The sequence below is a fragment of the Macrosteles quadrilineatus genome, unplaced genomic scaffold (genome assembly GCF_028750875.1).
Source record: "Macrosteles quadrilineatus isolate MER2022 unplaced genomic scaffold, UCM_ALF_1.0 Scaffold_8__2_contigs__length_117827958, whole genome shotgun sequence".
NCBI lineage: Eukaryota > Metazoa > Arthropoda > Insecta > Hemiptera > Cicadellidae > Macrosteles > Macrosteles quadrilineatus.
Genome location: NW_026542601.1, coordinates 59,740,439 through 59,761,660, shown reverse-complemented (window position 1 = coordinate 59,761,660; position 21,222 = coordinate 59,740,439). Strand labels below are relative to the sequence as shown.

Here is a 21,222-nt window from a genome sequence, read left to right as displayed (position 1 = left end):
TTTTTACACTGATTTAAATGCCAAAATCCGTTTTTAAATATCTTTATTCATTTAGAAGATATATTCAAACGAAAACTCTCCACCATACATTTCTTATGGACGTTTCGTAGTTTGATAATTGTTTTAACATTATGTTTCTTATATCTCCAGTTCTTATTGACGCTTGTAGTTCGTTCTAGGCTTAAAATATTCAGTAATGTAAGGGCTTTCATTTGAGCTCTTGATAATTAATATCAGACGAGTTGAAGACCAGCGACGAACCTCAGAACAATATTAAATTTAACTTTTTAGAAATATATTTTTATTAAAAGATTTATAACTCGGGTTGTTAATACGTCACAAAGTTATTTCTGGTCTCAAATTACTCAGTAAATGTTTGGCTTTAATTTTATTGGTCATTAAACAAAATCTGACAATTTTAAAATGAGTCATGGACCATAATTTAACATTAAAATGTATTTATATTGAAATTTCTCTTTAGTTAAAGACGTATATCCCCAATTCTAAATAACTCCCAAAACTCTTTATAGTCTTAAATAATTCACCAAATTATTAACTTTTATTTTAGCTATGGATTACTTTCCGGGAGTTATTAGGGTTTGGGATATATGTCCTTAACTAAAGACAAATTTCAAAATAAATACATTTTAATGTTAAATTAAGAACCACGACTCATTTTAAAATTGTCAGATTTTGTTTAATGGTCAATAAAATTAAAGCCAAACATTTACTGAGTAATTTGAGACCAGAAATACCTTTGTGACGTATTAACAACTCGAGTTATAAATCTTTTAATAAAAATATATTTCTAAAAAGTTATATTTAATATTGTTCTGAGGTTCGTCGCTGGTCTTCAACTCGTCTGATTTTAATTATCAAGAGCTCAAATGAAAGCCCTTACATTACTGAATATTTTAAGCCTAGAACGAACTACAAGCGTCAATAAGAACTGGAGATATAAGAAACATAATGTTAAAACAATTATCAAACTACGAAACGTCCATAAGAAATGTATGGTGGAGAGTTTTCGTTTGAATATATCTTCTAAATGAATAAAGATATTTAAAAACGGATTTTGGCATTTAAATCAGTGTAAAAATGTAGTTGGTAACAATGTGTCACAACACTATCATTGCGTTGAAAAAAAATTATGTATGTCCAATATGGCGGATCCAAGATGGCGGCCAAAAACATGTTCCCTATCAAAATGAAGTACTAACCACCCAATAAATACAGGCGGTGGTCCAAAGTCAATATCTCGAAAAATGTGCATAACAAATGCATGTAAAATATGTTTTCTTCAATTTGTCCAATGTTGGGAAAAGCCGCCATTTTAAATTCTGATTTTAGTCACTTTCCCATGGATGGATTTTGTCGGATTTTGGATATGTTATAAAGCAACATTTTCTGAGTTGAATACCACTTAAATCTCTTGTGAAGCAATTTTGCCCAGGTTTAAGGGTAATTTGTCTTAGTTTGACTGGACTACTAGCTCACAAATGTATGACAATGCAATAATATTATATCATTTAATTTTCATATTTCCCTTGGACTACGCCCCATGGGCTTGTTTATATTACAGTAGAACCTCGGTTAACCGAGCCTCGCTTAACCGAGACTCCGGGTTAACCGAGGCCGTCCTCGGACGATTTTTTTTATTTAAAAAGCAAAAGAAACACGCACAAACTACGTACAGTAATGAGCGTTTGGGTGCTCCTTTTATCGCAATACGCATGCTAGCCTGCAATGCGTTAAAACTAGGGGTCTGCGGTGCACCGAAAAAGTCGGTACGGTACAGTACAAGCTTAATTACCGTCATCGGTTCGGTACAGCATTTTACACGGTACAAATTCGGTTCGGTACAGCCTATTATAATAATAAATTACTTTCAGTTTACTATCGTAGTCAACGGCAGTTGGTTCCGAGCACATAAAAGTCTTATCAGATGTTTGTTTACGATCTTCATAATTTATTACTAGCGTGATGATGCAATAAAAAACCCATTAGCAGTCCCAATTCCATTAACATTTTATCACGACAATAATTGTTGTATTGAAGTACTTCCAAGAACTGTTGAGTTTTATCACTTTTATTTCTTTACGACTTTCCCCAATTCTGTTTTATCATAAAAATAATAGTTTTATGATGACTGTTAAATGTTATCTCTAACTTAATCAGTATTTTCGTGAATATTGAATTTGCCGCTGGCCATTGCCTACTGCCATAAAACTGTTTATGGCTACATATTAAACTTGTAACAAATCTACAATCTTATTTTATAAATTAAATATTTGTTATGGATATTTTATCTTTCTATTGACGACCATGGATATATACAAACTTTTGTCGTGATTTTAATTTCAACATCAAAATACAATATTGCACAATCGTGATATTTTAGGCCATTGACCTTTATTATGCATCCGGTATTGCTGTTTCAGAAGAGAAGCACGTTGATAAATTATAAATTGATATTCCCGTAGTTAAAAAGAATTATTTTATAAACCTATAAAACAAAATCATAAAATCTTACACAAAGATAACAATAACGGAAATTGTAAAAAGGGTATAAAGATAACAACGTTATTCTTTCTCTTTGTTCTTCTATTTCTTGGGTTTCCCTTCATCACGCATTCAACAAGTTGCCATGGTTACTAATCACCCATGTCGTTATCAGCTTTTGTGACATAGCGCACAGCAGGGGGTAAAACTTGACGAAAATCGGTAAATTTTTACCTATTATTTAATTACCAATGAATGTACGGTACTACTTTATTGGTATTTGGTATTGTATTAATAATCGGTCCAAATGGCAGATTTTTGTCAAATTTTACACCAAATTTATTGAAATTTCAAGGTGAATATTAATAAAACAATTATTACCAAATATTTGTATTCATTTAAAAGATTGATTTGTGGTATTGGGTTCCCCACTGAGTGCAGCCGAGCGGCACTAATGAGGGTCGGACCTTCTTAAGGGTGAACAATAGACGGCTTATCAGACCCTCCCCTCCCCCGTGGTCTGGAGAAAGCATGTAAACAAACTATTGCACAAGCGTGACTTAACATTGAGCTGCTTCAACTATAATTTTGTTAAATGAACTGTGATGTTTCAAAATCAAAAACAATAATTTGGGACCATACTGCTTAACAATAATGGACTGCAATTATTGTTGAACATACAATCCATTTTTAACAAACTAAAATTATTTGATTCAAATACAATTATAAAAATTTATCTTGGTATTTTACTTGGGGTAATGAAGTTATGTAGGCTAGTGTAATTCTCGGTTCATCAAGGTTCTACAGAATTATGTTTGGCAGTGAATAAGTGTAGAATGCAATTTATAAATTCAGGGATACACACCTTTTACACAGTTATAAAGTCTAATTGCCCAACATCAAATCTTACTCTGTGATAATCCAAATTTTAGTTTCAGAAAAAAACTTTGCAAGAATTGTATCCATCTTATAACTTAACTAGTTTTGAAGCTGATAAAAAAAATGGTCTTTGCCATTACTTCATCATAACCTCCAGTTTTCCATTGTCATCTGCTGTGAACAGCTGGCAAAACTACACTGTCTTCTACTGAATGCTTTTATATGTTTTTAAAATAAAATAAAAAAAAAACAACTAGACATTGTGTTGGTTGGAAATAATTTACCAGTTTTGTGAAATTATCTTGTCAATAAATGTTTCAAACATGTTTATTCATAAAAACTCTTATCCTATTTTTAAACTACTTTATCATGGCTATTCAAAGTATCTCAGAGTAAAATAGGTAAAGCCTTTATCTCAACTGTGATTTTTCTTGACACGATCCTCGTAGTAGTAAAAGGTTTTGTTTTAATAATATGTGGTACAGTAATTGTTGTTAGAAAACCATGAATGTAGGATACTATCCATTTTCATAGTAATGTCTATGTATTAAAGTTAAAAATAATGGTTTGGATACAGTTCTGAGAAGAAAACCGCAAAAATACGGGTAGCCGCGTACCGTACCGATTTTGTACCGAGAACCGAGGTACAAAATATTGTACCGTACCAAACCGTACCGACCTTAAATTTTCTGTACCGCAGACCCCTAGTTAAAACTACTGTACAGTAAAATGTTGGCAACTGTTGTGTTTCCTCGGCCAAATATTTGCGTAGCTTAGCGCTTATCTTTGCCGAATGCATACGGCACTGTCACCCGACACCGCTCGCCAGAGCAGCTGCAGGTGTTGTAACCCGACACCGCTCGCCGCCGGACCAATGCGAACTGTTTCAATGCCGAGACGCGACTCGGCGACTGAGCCACTCGCTCTCCCCACCACCCCGATTCGACTCCGTAGCTTATTGCGCATCTAGTGGGCTGACGATTTAGTTTGGCTACGACGCTGGCGCAACAGGGCGGCTAGCCTAAGATCCTCTAATCTAAGTCAAAAAACAATAACTGATTTCTTTGGGAAAAAAGATTAGCTTACTTTGTTTATTTTTGTACAATGTACAGTAAATTAATTTTCATTTCTTTGATTTAATTTTGTAAACAGGAATACTGTACTGTACTGTAACTAAACATCTGTACATTGTGTAGCCTATATCATACGTATTCAGTTGTGCAATAAATTGAGTGTTATATTAAAACAGTGTTTAGTATTGTGAGTGTTACCGTTTCCTCTCACGTTTTATTGCGTACTAATAACATTTCTTGTACTAATAAACTAAACAACAGTTCAGTTAATAACTTTTGTTCATGTTTTAGTATATCTTGAGCTATTTTTAGCCCCGGTAACGATTTTTAGGTTATGTTCCGTGTTATCCGAGGTTCGCCGTATCCGAGGTACCCTCGGTCCCAATTACCTCGGTTAACCGAGGTTCTACTGTAGCTCCCTTTTTTGGTCCGGTACAAATTTTGATATTGATTTTAAACTAACTTCCTGTTGAGCTAGAGACTTCAAACTTGTAACATATCTCACAAATGGATGACAATGCAAAACTATATAATTTAATTTTCATATTTTCCTTGGGCTAAGCCCCATGGGCTTCCAAATTTTTCATTTTTACATTTAGGAAGAATGTAAATATATCAAATGAAGTCAGCTGTAAATATTTGACAGTTCGAAGAGCAGAGGTTAAGAGGTACAGGTTCTGCTCATGAGAGATCTAAATATAAAACAAACATTTAAAAGTAAAGATAAAACATCTGATACAAATAACAGACATCCGAAACAGATAATAAGGTTTCGGTTATGTATTAATAGGCCATATACAATAGGTTTAACATATTTACACAGAGTAAAAAGTAGAAAATAATTAAAAATAAAAATACTCAACCCAACAGCGCATGTAAAACAATTCAAACAAAAAATTCAATGAAAACATATATGCGGAAAATATGGTCAAAATGCCAACCCATTCACCCAATCTTTTAAAACTGTGGCAGAAATTTTTTAGATTCGTATGTACATAGTAAGAGATAAAAGAAGTGACTACCCTCGCTACAATGATGCTACCAGCATAGATGTCGCAGCTATTTTAAAGCTGAAAACAGAGCACCACCTGGCCAAATAAATCTTAGTGTTTTTTTTTTTTATTTTAAAAAACTAATAGTGTTAAACGTGAATCCGTTCTAGATACGTCGTTAAATCCACTTTTATGTTCCCAACCGGAGACTTTGATTGGGGAGCCTAATTTAGACACGCCTAAAACAGAATATATCGTAAAAATAATTTAACAATGCTATAGTACGAGTCGTATTGGTTGGAGTCAAGAGAGGGATTTAGATTGCTACCTTAGGTCTGAAAAGTTCACTTTACAGTGTGTGGTTGACATCTACGTTCTCATAGAGGGCACCCGCCTGCATACAGTACATAAGATATAACCAAAGCAGTATGAGAACGGATCTATTGTGAACATTGTACCGTAGATTACTTTTATAATTTTTTACAACATAATATTTGTCACATTTCTATAATAATTAATCAGTCATAGAAATTACTTTAGAGTGACTATGATTGAGGCAACTGTAGGAAAAAGTATTTTTATCTATAATTTTTTGGTGTCAGTTAAAAAAAATTATTTTGTGTTGGAAAATCTTGATCTTCTGGCTGGTATTGTCAACTTATTCATGGTAGGGGTCTTTTTACATCCTACAGTTACGCAATCCCGTTAGGAATTTAAGGTAAGTAGTCATGTAATAGTGAATGTTACCTGTAAAATGTCAATAAATATCTACAACTGTAGGCCTACAATACTTACTGAAGGAATTAGTCTGTCTGCCTACAGTTTGAGCACTGGGGTTAGATGTGGAATCTGGAAATATTAAGGAAATCAATTAGATAGAGGAAAAAATTAAACTCGCAAAAAATCATGTTTTAAATAGTCAAATAAATTTTTATGTTTGGTTTCCCTCCATAGTTAAAATTATGTATGTTGTGGCTGTGCTTTAACCAACAAGTAAAAGAGACCAAATGTTTCAATAAATAGTGTGCAAATGTTCAATCTTTGAGCTTATTCTTAAAAACACGAATAGCGATTTACTAAATTATTCTGTTATACAAATTAAAAATTTGTAAGCTTATACCATTCCTGGCCATTCACTTTAGTAGATAAAAACTTGTGTAAAACTCTAAAATAAATAGCATTTATCTATCAAACTTTCTTTTGTTTAATTTGAAAATATGAATCCCAAAATAGGGTATATTCATTGGCTGGCTCTACCAAAACCATTTTACAACAGAAGTGATCAAACCTGAGGTTTGAAATTGGTTTAATCATCAAATATTGCACTTTATTGAATATAGTTAATTAATTTTAAGATAGACTTACATGTTGCGGAGGAGTAACCACTTGAAATTCTTGAATCATCTTGATTGCCTTGATTTGAAGAATCGCGATAGACTGCAAAACACATCATAATTGTTGTTTAAATTTTAAATAACCATCTAAAATAAAATGGAAACTACAAACAAATTAAAGAAAAGATAGATTATATAATATCTTGTATAGTCTCTGAGAAAGATATGAGTACTTTTTGTGCACAGTACTCCCACTAATCTTGTTTAATATAATAGAGATGGTCAAAACCAGAAATTTTGAATTTCAAAACCCAAACCAAAACTTAAATGAGCGAATCCCAAATCTTAACTTAAACGCAAAATTGTTTACCAGCCTGGTTAGGTCACAATAATTACAGATATTGTAATAAAAAAAGTTTACTATGCAATCAAAACTGAATGAGATTTGACTTGCAATCCTAATGATAACATGAATATAAGATCAATTCAAACATTTAGTGGTTAATTTTTTTTGTTTGTGTTTACTAGACATTGACATGAAACATTATCCTAGTATGTTTTTGTATTAAGTTAAGATACCTGGTAGCAGTTCAGAATACAATTTACTTGTTTCATCGGTGTGAATGGTGATCTGTTTGCTCCATTGCTGCCAACTTGTGTGTGAACAGTAAGCTGTTGCCGATCGCTCATATGATTTTTCAATTCAAATTTCTTTGACAAAACCTTTCAAAAGGGCTTAAGTATTGAGATCCTAATAAATACAAATGACAATAAGATATGACTGGTCTAATCTTGAAACTAAAGCTTCTTGAAACTCACCGATTGAATCTCAAAACTGAAATTTTCAAAGTTTTGGTGGTTTTGACACATTACTACAAATATGAGACAAGGCAGCTATTATTTACACATGTTACACTAGCACAACCCTCTAACATATAAACTCTAGATTTTGGGAAGTGTTTTGCTTGACTGTACCTGATAGGTCAGTTACCAACTCAGCCTAACCTGTTAGTGACTCACTCACCAGACGCCAGTGACTTCATATGCAATGCGTTTAGAATGTCTTGATCACATCCATTGACACACGCCACGGTCGGGTTGGTGTAGAAGGGGGGGAGTGTGCCTGGCTGGTAGGAAATCTTCAACTGATGAACCTCTGGACCACACTGTTCAGCCAAACAGACATGAAGTGAGGTTGTAACAGGTACAATGCACACGGGTTCAATCTTACACTAACTCAGTAAATTATAGTCACGTTCGTTTCCTGACACAGCTATAATTTAAGGGATTTGGCTAATACTTTTTCGATTTAAGTTTTTATTTTTGATCAGCTGTTGGCTAGTACTTTAATTCGGCGCAAGGAGCGTGTAAGCTTCGACCAAACTGTAATGATAAGATGACCAAAAGACAAGAGGATTTGTTCATCGACTACCAAAGAGTTTGCTTCCTCTTACACTTCTGAGTACTCATTTTACTCCAACAATCTACACGCCAGTCACCAAAAATATATTCTGAAGGTTAGCTGTTATATAATCCTATTTCCACGATTTTGGTTAACTCACATATTTTTGTTCTAAATTATTATTAAGTTTATAACAAAAATTTCCTTTTAGACTTGCCAGTTCCTGCCAGCCAGTGACTAGCCGTTAACTTAGTTAACGTTAGTTAGTTTGTTTCAAAATAACTCATTCAAAATTACAACCGTTCCGTTCTAGATTTGGTTCCAGGGGTAGGCCTAGCTCGTCCAGTGAATATAATTTTATTCTCCCCTCAGAATTTACGTATAATTTCTGGCGAGCCAAACAGGGACACAAATTTCTGGTGCCTCCCTAGAATTTACATCACAACAAAAACTATGGTCCAAATATTCCACGATAATTATGATGTACATGATAAGATAATAGATTTTTTATTAATAGAAAGTGTTTTTTTAATTGTAGAATTGTTATATTAATGTGTTTTACTCACTGTGGGACAGGTGTTATCAGCCAACTCTACGCTGGTGACTGTAGCAGGGAACCACAGAGAGGTGCGACACTGTGGGAACCCTAGACAACCGAGGTACCATCCAGCGTTGTTGGGGCGCTGCCTGACAATGACATTACACTGACACCTGCGACACCTGTCAAACAAACACACAGACGTTGAACAAAACAAAAGGATTTATGTTCATCAATATTTTCCTGGACAGTTACGGTCTGCTTAATGTGATCTTTGACTACTAATACAACTAGGCTTTCCATCTCCAAGTTAAAGTTGTCGCTAAATCACTAATATCAGTCGAATACACAGACTTTTTAACAAAGTTAAACTAATGGAATGACTTATGGTGAGCTATAGCAATTGTCCCCCATCAACTGTGTTACCCATCAACTTGGTCAGCAACAATTAATGAGGTGAACATGGAATTTTAGACCCTAACGCATTCTGTGACTGTCTCACCATAACACATGTTCTTTTTTTATAACAAATTTGCGACAGTTGTTCCATATGGGATGTCTACTTCAGTATCCAATAGTCAATGGTATGATATTCTACTAAGAACCCTAAAAATATTTGTTGAGTAGTTGCAACAAACTAATGTAACAGTGTTTATCAGCTTGAACCACGTACTTGGTAACAGCTGATGCAATGGAGGGAGTTTGTTCATTGACTGGAACAGCTTGTGGACGAGTGTTGAAGTATTGTGCTAGAGCTGTGTCAATCTTCTCTGCCTGTGAAATGCAGGAGTAGATATTTTAATTTTGACTCTAGTGCTAGATAAAAATTAAAACTAACCTAGATTATGGTACATGTGATAAAAAAATAGTGATTGAGGATTAAATTCTTAAGATGGAGAGTAACGATTTATACTTTAAGCTTAACATAATACACAAGACAGTTCAAAAATAAATTTTAAAATAAAATTTTCAGTGTTTATATGACTCTACTAACTTCATAAATGTATTCTAGTAACTAGGCCTTAATCTTGATTTAATCTCAGCTGGGTTTCAGCTTCAGATTACCATTTGTAAAACAAATGATGGACTTTAAAAATATAAGTTAACACGTTGAACGCAGGCTCATCAAGGACCGGCCGCAGGACCACGCTCAGGCCGGCCCGGTCACCTGTGCCCGGCCGGCCCCGCTGAAATGAATCACCCAGTGTGGCGCAACCTTGAGGAATGGACTGGAGTTATTGCGTGTGCGTTGCTAGCGTTATATAACCTATACTGCGGTTGATTTGCCCGCCATTCCCACGGACCGATGCCGGTTTCCCGTGACTGGTAAATTCCCACTTGCACAGTTTAATGACTGTACATTTATTGACGTATTTCTTTTGTGTGTTTGCTTTTTATACGATACAACAATATATTTTATAGTTTATTATTTTAGTTTATGTGCCTTTTAGTTTTAATGAAGATGGACTCCCAAAAAACATTTTGCTATCAGCACTTCCATCCCATGATTCACTGTTATTGAAATAAAAAATGAGTGGGAGGGAGAAAGGGGGTGTATATGATTGTAAATATTAGGTATAAAATATTTAACATTTTTAGTGTGAAAAACACAAAAACAGTGTTTGGGAGACCAAAAATGGAGTATTTTCGTCAAGGTGCCAACAAACGTCATTGTGCGGGCCTGGTCACCAGTGACCGTGAGTTTTATTGAGAAAAACTGCTCAAAATACTATTTCCAAACTGGATCCTCACTTCTGGGAACAAAAAATAAGATTTAATGTTTAAAAAAAATCAGGTCCTGGGGAAGGACCCACTGATATATTTACCGCACTCATTGTGTTAAGCAGTCTTCATTGTCCATATTGTTAAAATAACACCATTTAACCAACCTGTTCTGTGGCCAATCGGAACACCTCTCTGTATTTTTCTATCTGTTCTGACAGAACGGTCTGTGCGTCCTTTTCACCATTACTAATTCTGTAAAGTAAATCATTTATATAAACTAACAGAAAACATTGATCACAAAAGGTTTCTAGCATTTATCACTTAATCTCATGATGAGAAATCATCTTTATACTAACTAGTGAATTATATATTTTTTTCTGCTAAATCCTATTGTGTGTATCTAAACTCAAGTGAATTTTCAAATGTTTTTACCAGATCTATATACCCAGATATCGTGGTACAAAGTAAATGTTGTACTCCAAAATTACGTTTTCTTACCTGACCAAGTCTGCCTCCAGCTCTGCTCGTAGGTAGGGCTTGCTCATGTTGAAGCCCATGTCATCATACCCGTCAACCAGACCTATACCCAGATGTCCAGGTACAAAGTAAATGTTGTTTTCCAAGCCGACATATGCACGAGATTTAATCTTGTCTATGTGTTCTGCGTGTGTTGCATCCGTTCCTGAGAAAAAATAAAGTACAACAAGTGTTCATTTTGAGATAGAGAATAATCAAAAGCAGTTGTTGCTGTAGCATGTAATGATAGCTTAGTTGGCTATAAAGTTAAGGCATAGATAAATCATACTCCCTTAGTAGATTTGCCATCCTTATGGAACAGCTGAAGCCAATTTCATTGTTAGTTCTGTACGTCCAACTGTAGAGGTTATGTTTTGTTTACAATTTGTTTCTTGTTATTTCAGTTATTTAAAACCTCATTTAACCAAATAAAACGATTTAATCATAAACAATAACTGGTTTCCTAGTTATATAACCAAATAGTAAAGCACAAACTATGAAAATAACACTAAAATAATAGAAACAAAATTTTGTCTACCCCAGCGATCAGTGTGGACGTACATGAACTAGACACAAAAAACAAGCTTCAAAATTTACAATGGGATGAGGAGTCTACTTGTGTTGCTTAGTCTATGGTTAAGGTAACCAGAGTAATTTAATAAAATAATCTAACATCTGAACAATAGGAACACGTATAACATTCAATCCTTCAAAAAATAATTTAGCCTTTTCTTGCATAAAAATCTGTAATTAAAAAAAAACTAGGTACTACAAGGAGTGCCAAAAGAATGTTCATTATTGATGCTGGAATATCTTGAACATTATATATACCTGCATGCAAACAAAAATTGAACTTAAGTTGCAAATACAATGTAGCAGGATTATTTACACATGTAAGCCCTACAAAATACAAAATGGATAGGCCCTGGACCTAGTCCTACCATGAAGACCTCAGTAGTACATTCTCTCAATTCAATTCAATTCAAACAATTTTATTCATGCAAATCTTAAATTAATTACAAAATTCCAAGTGCCACGAAAGCACGCGCGGAATGAAAAACATACATTTTTTTTAATACAATTTAGTTTCTTGTTGCTGGCAGCAAACAGTTCATTTTTCCTTCTTTATCACTTTTACAGAAAAGTGAGTAGACATTTACTCTTGTATCAGTTTTAATCATGTAATTAATACTTATGTAATAATTAAATAAATTAGAATAAATTTAATTAGAACATGCTTTTTTGAAAGACAATAAATTATACATGCAAATATAAATAGTTATTTATTTAAACAAATCTAAAAATAAGTTACAGATTATTTATGCTATATTGTGATTGACAGAAAACAACAAAGCTTTAGACTTTATTACAGACCTTTTACCATTATAAACTTCATTACCAAACATTTTTACAAACACATTAAAACATTTTGGACCAAGACAACAAAACAGAATGCCTACTAGTTTCCTTTTTAAAAACACTTTCTGCTAACAAGTGATATTTTGCTGATCGAGATATTCTATTGACAGGTTTCATACTAAACATATACTGATATTTAAAAACAAACATAATCAAACAGTATACATGCAATTGATTGAAGGTTAACAACTTTTCTTGTACTCAAAATTTTTCTCTATTGGGGAAATGTTCTCAATTATTGTAAACGTACCAATTCCGTGTTTATCCATGAGTGCAATGAGGTCTGCTTCAGTCAGCAGTTTGGGCGGACTGGTCTCTCCGTCAATCATGTCCAGTGATGTGGGCTGGAACGTCTGTCCCTGTGTGTAGTGATGCATGGCGCGGTCACTCCACGACTCATATGGATACACGTCCAGGTAGTTACGGGCAACTATCATGAGACCACAGCCTACAAACTGATCATCACAAACATTTCACTGCTACAAAGTATGTGATTATCTAGTTAGGTAAGGTAACACTACTGAGTTTAGTGGATGGCAGATATTTGTTTGGGTAGTTAACAAACAAACACACAAATCACAGACAAATAAACAACAATTTTTGTCAAGTTTCCACAGTCAGAGTGAAAAAAATAATATTTTCCTTTGGGAGAAGATCGTGTCATTGGAAGTGTATTGTGTTTGAGATCTTGTAGTCAATATATGAAATGTATCAAGTAGGGATGGTCAAGTCTTGAAATTTCGGGAAATTTTCAATCTCGTTACACGAGACAAGATTACTTTTTGGCCGAGATTTTTATCGAGACGAGAATAATAAAAAAAAAAAAAAAAAAAAAAAAAATTAAAAACGCCTGCAGAAAGTCAATGCAATACCCGCAATACAGGAGCGTGTTGTAGTTGCGTTTCCTTTTCAAAGGCGTTCTTATTTAATTAATTCTTTTAATGTAAATATTACTTTAATTCTTTTAATGTAAATATTACTTTCATTATTTTAATAATATTACTTTAATAACATTTGAGAAGTTTTGTTAAGTGTAAGCAGTGTGAGGAATGTTTTATTACTATAAAAAAAGTCAAAACAAGTAATTATTTTATAAAAATTAATATTGCTTTTATTTTATGATTTATTTTATTTTAGGATAAGTTGAACTCTATCCTAACTGATATCACCATGTTTCCTAATCGTAGGCATTTTTAATAAGTTAGGAGAGATTAATAAAAAAATGTTATGCTGATGTTTAATGAAAGATTGTAAATATTCTTGCCTATTATTATTATTTTAGTATTTAAACAGTCATCTAACAATGTTACAAAATCAGGTAAAAATTTCGAACGTGCATTTCCCGTTGTGTATGAGAAGAGAAATCTCGTCTCGAAATTTTATGAGAAATAAAAAATCTCGTCTCGTCTCGTCTCGAACTAAAAATCCAATCTCGTCCATCCCTAGTATCAAGTAGAATTTGCACTTTTAACAAAAGATAAAAATTGTAGCCCTACCTCCCTCAGAAAAATATTAACTGGGTTCAGTACTTAAACACTATCGATGAATTTGAGAAGGGGAAAATAAAATATCCATATAAAATAACTGTGGCAATTAGCATGCCGAAATTGAAACAATCTCCCAAAATCAGTAAGTATTGTCATAGTACAGTTGCATAACTAGTTTAACATTCATAAGACTGTACTATATTTAGGAATTAAAGGTACAGTAGCAGGTTAACTAATGTAAACCCCAGAATACTTTGCCTGATACACAGATCAAATTTCTACTGACCTTTTCACCATTAACATCAATGTTGACAATAGTTTCATGTCCTTGGGCATCCTTTGAAACACATGCCAGAAAATGTCTAACAACAAACTCATACACTTTGGCCTCTGTACCTGTGGATAAAATAGTATGTACAACCAGCAGAAAACAACTAGAATGGAAAACTTCAGTAAGGTACCATCAGGGACCAGTGACTATGACAGAAAAAAATTGAACTAACAAATTTCTATGTAAGGGAAAATTCAACTTAAAGCTCTTGGTTTATTTTTGGAAAGATATGAAGTTGAATCAATTAAAGCCTGTAATAGCTAGATATATCTTAAATGTCAAACATATAACTTTTTTTGTTTTAGTTTAAAATAATTACAACTTATTGAATTATGTAGGCCTAAAACTCAACAAATAGTTTGATGTAGGTTATATCAAACTATTTAACTTATTAAATTCAAAGAAAGGAAACCTACTTTTAAAACCAAAGTGAACTCCCTAAACTAGAAATAGCAGAGAAATTGTAAAAACTCTTCATAATGTAGAGCTATTTAAAATAAACCTCCATATGCTGGGGCACACCTTATTAAAGAATCATTTAATCATTAAAAGATGAACCAAACTACAAAAAAAATTACAGAACTAGAAAAACTACAGAAAAAAGGTTTTATACAAACAGTTTTGTTTGCCTTTATTGCTTAACTTTTGATTTATTTTTTGATTAGGCTAATTGTAATTTATTTTCATTTAATTTTAATGCCCACAAAACCTTACAGTATTAGATAAAAATGGTTCTGAGGCTTTTAACAACAACTATTCCTTGGTTGTGTAGTTTTTGTAAATGGTGTTTAGGATGAGGATTGTTTTAAATGAAATGAACTATACCTTGAAGGTCGTGGGCCGCTTTTGTCGGATGTATGGGAGGATGGGCTTGGTCAGTCTTGCGTCCCTGTCTGGGGTTCGGCCCATCAGTCAACACTCTCTGAGCAAATTCTGCAAAACAAACCAGGTGTTATCACAAAGCCATTGATAGAGGTCCACTTAAGACCAGCCATGCCCAATATTCTCATTAAAAAACTAGATAATATAATACTATGCTATGTTTTTAATAATTAGATTATGATGTCACCTAAATCAATTTAATAATTACCAAAATGAATGGTTTGAAAGAACTATGATCCATTGCACGAGGCTTAAGGTCTCATTAACACGTTCACTGCTGAAAACCTTTACGCAGGCGCTCCTAAAGAGAGCCTTCAGAGGCCCGGGCGAAGCCCCGGCACGCTAACTGAATCAGCGATCGCTATTGGCATTGAAATATCTCAGTAAGATGAATCACAAAAGAGCATTGTTCTGAGTTACCCCGAAAGTGGACGTAGTTCACTGAAACACCCAAAGGTAGAAGCACTGAATGGATCAATAAACAGAGTCTTTGTAATATGGCTCGAATAGAGAAAATCCCCGAAAGCGGGACAAAATCATTGTCAGGCGGGATTTTACGGGAATGTTTAGTACCAACCAAGACCAAAATAAAGTTCACATTCTAAGCTACAGGCTGGCAACAATTACAACGTTCCCCGGCAATGGCTGAGCTTACATTAAAGCAAAGTTGTTGGCATTGGTGAAGAAAGACATTTTCCGCCCCGCACCAGTGGCGCCGATACCGCGGGACGAGAATTCCCGCCCCTCACACTGAACATGTTAAGTCAACAGATTACGGGTTACTGTACCCAATGAATGAGACTACAAAATTGTACTTATATTAAATTTTGTTATTTTAAATCTTGTGCAACGGATCTTTAATTGAAAGCATGCATAGAAGAAGACTAAGACTATATTCATTTGAATTGTTTTTTTTATTAGATTTTTTACTGGCCACTAATCTAATTTCTGTACACTATGTACAGTTATGTGTTTCTTGTGCCGAATTTGATTCATTCCAATTCAGATAAACCTACTTTACTCACATGTTACTGTTTGTGATTAAATGAACCTTCTAACAGCAGCAGTACACCACAGCTTACCTCCCCATCGTCTGTCCTCTGCCTGTAGTTGCACTAGGTTGCGCAGGTTGAGTTCTTTGGGAAAGATGTTGGTCTCCGTACGAGGGTAACTGATAAACCCCTTGGTGTAGAGCTTCTCTGCAACTGCCATCGCGTCTTTAACATTGATCCGCAGCTTGCGCGATGCCAACTTCTCAAACTCCTGCACAGCTCTTCTCGTTAGTGACGTTAAAATCTTTACTAGTAAATTATTTTCAGTTGTGTGTATTACCAAACAAAATTACACAAAAATAATGGTGTCAATGTTTAAATATTAATTAATGTTTTTGTTTAGTTTTTTTTTCCTTTTTCCCAAAATTCAAGGAGTTTCATAGAACCACTTTTGAGAAGGAACAAGGCACAGTTGTGTATTCAGCATTGTTTCACCATCTGAACCACAAGTTAATATATCGGCAGTCTATAGTAGCAACTACACTTTCATTTACAACTATATTAGTAAACAACTTGACAAAAACTAGAGATAACTCAGTTACATCACCTTATCTAACTTCACTTACCACTGTGTCTAGAGGTAGTGGCCTCCATTTACTCTTTGGTTTGGAAACAACGGATTCCACCAGGGCTAGGGGCTTCTCTAAACACTTTTCATATATACCTCGAACAACTTCTTCATCAAACAGTCGGACTCGGCTCCATGTAAAGTCTACCTTGACATCATCAACATCATGACTCACTGAAATACAGACAATAATTCTATAGTTGTACATTTTATTCAATTAGCCTATTCACGAGGTTTTTGAGGGTGCAATTTCAGCTTTTGGCACCTTGGAAGGATTTAAATACTTAATTCCACTTCCCAAGAGTTTTTAGATAATGGTCAAGATACTATGTCATTATACTTTTAAATTAATATTTAACTGTTTTTCAGCTCTATTAGGAGAGTAGGTGGCTCAGTCAGTAGCTTAACTGACTATGAAACTAAGGTAAGTGATGTCTTTGATTTGCATCACATAGCCGCTACATATATCTGTGGTTAATTCTTGAACCCTAAGTTACCGCCTCACCCCTAGCATTAACGCGCTATCCCCAACTCCCTAGACTCTTGTCCTCCCGTCCTTGATCTTCCAGCCGTCGTTAAAGGTGCAGCAGAATTTTCCGGCCCTTCACCGTCTATTATGGATAAGTCTTTTACCATAACTATTTAGGACTAAAACTAGAAGTAATGTCTGGCTAAGTTCAGGAAACAAGCGGGGAGTCCTTCTGGCTCACCCGACTATTGAAATGAGGTAAATTAACTCTTAGCTGAGATGGCTGCCTTCAGCAGCCATCCTTATCAAACCTGAAAGTTGCAGTCACATGTTCCCAGAATGTAGGTTATTAGTTATCAATCAAATTCTTACATTTTCACATTCAGTATTCAATTTACGTACTATTCCATTCACCTTGCAATATTTCTAAGTAGGGGTAACTATCCATGTTCAGTCCATAGTTTGGAAGGATAGGTCTACAGTTAAATATTTAGTTAAGTTAGTGTAAATCAAAGCTGGCTAGGCAGGTGTTCTGATTTGGGTAAAGATCTCCGTCCCTCTGGTCCCCAGCAATCTTCCTAATTTTATTGGTAGCAGATTCAGCATGCTTAAGTTAAGTTTGGTCCAGACACAGCAATTCCAACCCTATTAGCATTACCTTCTTATTCCCTCCGATTTCCCGAATTCCCGCCAATATCCCATAACCACATATATATCGCCCCCGAACCCGAAATAGCAAACAATAGTCTTCCTTCTTCTCCTCCCCCCCGGCTACATGGATAGTAGATATGTTCTTTGCATGGGCCTGAGATACAAGTGTACGGGCAAAGTCATGGTTAAAAGAAGTTGCCAACTGTATGTTTATTTATCAATCTCAAAGTTAATATATCTGTTCTTACCTTTAATTTTCCAAAACTGTTCTGGTATGAAGCGTTCTATTGCCTTGTATCTCTCCACAACAAACCCCAGGGTTGGGAACTGGAATGAAATAGGCTCTTAGTGAATAAGATTGACGTTAGCCTTATAACTTCTTGTAGTTCAATACTTATTTGGTATAAGATCAAACTATCCACTGGTCATACAGTGTATTCAGAGTGCTAGGAATAGAATCCAAATGTTGTAATTCAATTGTAAGGATTGATTCAAGACCAAGATGTTATTTGTTAATGTGCTACTGATTAAACTTTCTATTTCTAACAATGACTTGACATTAAACTGTTGCAATAAATAAAACTGCAAGATGAATTTGTTGTTGTCTATTGAATTCCTCACCTGACAGCTTCCATAGCTGATTACGTTGTTGGCCAGCATATCTGGGAACACCCTCTGTAGCCTCAAAGTCTGGAAGCGAGTGAACGCAGCCCCTGTGACAGATCCATTCTGACATTAAGTGAATCACAAAAATAAATAAAAACAACGGGCAGGTCTTTAATCGAAGTAGGAACGGAACTGCCTTTGTTAGTTATTCAAGTCTGTCCATGATATGGAGCTAAAATTAGAATTGGAAAATAACTATAATTTCTTACAGGTTCATGAAAATTCAGTTATCTAATTTGATCCAGCATTCTTATATGTTTTTTACAGATAGGATTTTTGTTTTAGCTCTTCTACATTAAATGTGACTAATTCATGTCAACTGGCATACCAGTAAGTTGATTAGGCCTGTACTTGCACAATTAAAATGTGAAGGCACAAACTCATTTTGTATTCTCATACATACCTATCCTGAGATCCAACTCTTGTCGCACGTTGACAGCCTGGTTGATCAGATCGTTGGGTTGCACAAGGTTGTCGAGTGCTCGTCTCGCCGACACTGCTGTGATCTCGGAAAACTTGGCTCTGTAACAGAAAATTAATATTGAAGCAGTTAAAACTGTTGTAGGAAATTCCCCAATGGGTTTATTCCATCACAAAACCTCTAGTAAATAGTATTCCAATATTAAAAAGCTTCTAAAACTCTAATAAAAAGACCTCTAGAGTTTAAATCCTATTTACCTACAGTAGAAACTCGACAGCAAGTTTCTCTTGGTGACTATCAAATAAGACCACTGGTAGACTTCTTATTTCGTTTACAAAAACATGTGATTGGGAGTAACACAAAATCAAGGGTATTTGAGAATGACACTTGTTATCAAAATCGTGATCATCTCCCGTGAGCCGAAATCACGGTGATATCATCATCGTAACCTCCATAGCGGCAAATCGTGAATATCTCCCGTTGGTCGCAATCACGGGGACATTATCATCGACACCCGCCACCGCGGCAAAATCGTGAATATCTCCCGTGGGCCGCAATCACGGGGACATCATAAGTAACCCACAATCTCAGCAATTTGATAATTTAAAAAAATAATTTTTTTGCTCTGAAAAATAAATTGTCAAGCCTTTGCGGCCCCCTTTTGCTTGCGGCCCTAGGCCATGGCCTAATGGTAAATCCGGCACTGAGTGTAATTATTGGGAATAGGTATAGTTAGCACTTAGCTTATACAGGTAGGTTTCTCCAGGCGTTACATGCCTGGTTTCCTTGATTTTGCATAGTACGTAATTGATTAGGAAGTGTTGTACAACATCAAAATTATAAATTTTGAGCTGTCTCACAACGTTTTTATGTAAGATATTCGATCGTTGCACGACGTCCAAATCTGAACATGTCCAAAAGTACAGTAACTGCAAGAAACATAGTCTTTTGACAAGTTTTGGACGTCATGGGATTGGCCATCGTGCAACAGCGCACTTTGTATTTTTAAAAGCTCCTGCATTCGGAGCAAGGTTAGGTTAGGTTGAGTTAGGTTAGTATGCACTGCAGATGGTAAAACAGTACTCTCAGTGTGCACACGCTCTGGACGTCATGGGACGACCAATCTCACGACGTCTTAAGCTTGTGGAATACTATGTTTATTGCAGTTACTGTACTTTTGGACATGGTGAGATTTGGACATGGTGCAACAGTCAAATATTTTATATTGGGCATCGTGCAACAGTCAAATATTTTATGAAACAGCTCAAAAATTATATTTTGGACGTTATGACACACTGTCTTATCATTGGAGGTCGTGGCACTTGGACTTCGTGCAATGCATCCGATTGGTTATTGCATAAAGTTTGTATTTAAGCAAAACTGCAAAATACTGCAACGTACTCACTGTGTATAGCAAAGACAGCGGTAAATTTTATTTTACATATTTTTCACAGTTTACCTTTTGTCACAAATTTACATAGGTAGGCTACCGGTATTTAGACTGTAGATCTACAAACAAGGCAAAAAATTGCACTCCAACAAAAAATAATATTTATCATTACCTACCTGAACACTTGGATGTTGGGTTTAATGGCTCGGCAGACAGAGATAATCTCAAACCCAATATTCTCTCCTTCTCTGTCACAATCTGTCCAGATGATCAAAGTATTGCAAGACCTCACTTCACGCTCCAACGTCCTCTAAGACAAAACACAAATGAAAAACCAGTCGGTTTGGCTGTAAATTACTATTTCCAACTAAAATAAGCCTTCCCAGTAAAATGTAACAATAAATCTGCCCGAATGCAGCTAGAGGTGTGTAATATATTGATAAATTCAAACTGGCCTTGATACAACTTTTTACAACTAACCTTTATAGGCTCATAGTCTGGAGGGCAATATTTGCTCACAGGTGCATCAAACAGCTCAGATGGCTGGCATGTATTCCACTTCTTGTAGTTACCAACAAACTCGTAGTTCAAGAGATGACCGGACACAGAAGTCATCACCATTTTGCGTGTCTGTCCTCTCAAGGAATAAGAAAACTCGTAGATCTTGTTGAATTTGGAGAAGCCTTCTCTCTGGAAATTAAGATTTTTAAAAATTGTCAAAGGGTAATTACATTGCATATATAATACTAGCAAACATCTTAACTATGAATGTTAAGGCACACCGCTGGGAGTGCCATGTAGTTACGGCGTACGTGCTGTGTAACTACACGGCGCTCCCAGCAGTGTGCGCCAGAACCTATGGTAACCAAGGTAACGGCAGAACGGCTGACAGTCTATGTTTAATTCTTGTTGTCTATGGTATTAC

At 35.1% G+C, this 21,222-nt stretch overlaps 1 protein-coding gene across 1 annotated transcript in view; it reads right to left on the bottom strand.

The window, feature by feature from the left end:
• LOC129001284 (DNA topoisomerase 3-alpha) overlaps positions 1 to 21,222 on the bottom strand; it is a 42,906-nt gene that overhangs the window by 18,850 nt on the left and 2,834 nt on the right. The window contains exons 2-18 of the mRNA XM_054428532.1: positions 20,778 to 20,987; positions 20,474 to 20,607; positions 18,890 to 19,008; positions 18,442 to 18,533; positions 18,069 to 18,147; positions 16,699 to 16,874; positions 16,163 to 16,343; positions 15,024 to 15,131; positions 14,154 to 14,263; positions 12,631 to 12,835; positions 10,944 to 11,127; positions 10,610 to 10,697; positions 9,394 to 9,494; positions 8,749 to 8,902; positions 7,805 to 7,946; positions 6,812 to 6,883; positions 6,242 to 6,295 (exon numbers count right to left, since the gene is read on the bottom strand). Of these exons, the coding sequence (XP_054284507.1) occupies positions 6,242 to 6,295; positions 6,812 to 6,883; positions 7,805 to 7,946; positions 8,749 to 8,902; positions 9,394 to 9,494; positions 10,610 to 10,697; positions 10,944 to 11,127; positions 12,631 to 12,835; positions 14,154 to 14,263; positions 15,024 to 15,131; positions 16,163 to 16,343; positions 16,699 to 16,874; positions 18,069 to 18,147; positions 18,442 to 18,533; positions 18,890 to 19,008; positions 20,474 to 20,607; positions 20,778 to 20,987 (2,209 nt within the window). The remainder of the gene's footprint in view (positions 1 to 6,241; positions 6,296 to 6,811; positions 6,884 to 7,804; positions 7,947 to 8,748; positions 8,903 to 9,393; positions 9,495 to 10,609; positions 10,698 to 10,943; positions 11,128 to 12,630; positions 12,836 to 14,153; positions 14,264 to 15,023; positions 15,132 to 16,162; positions 16,344 to 16,698; positions 16,875 to 18,068; positions 18,148 to 18,441; positions 18,534 to 18,889; positions 19,009 to 20,473; positions 20,608 to 20,777; positions 20,988 to 21,222) is intronic.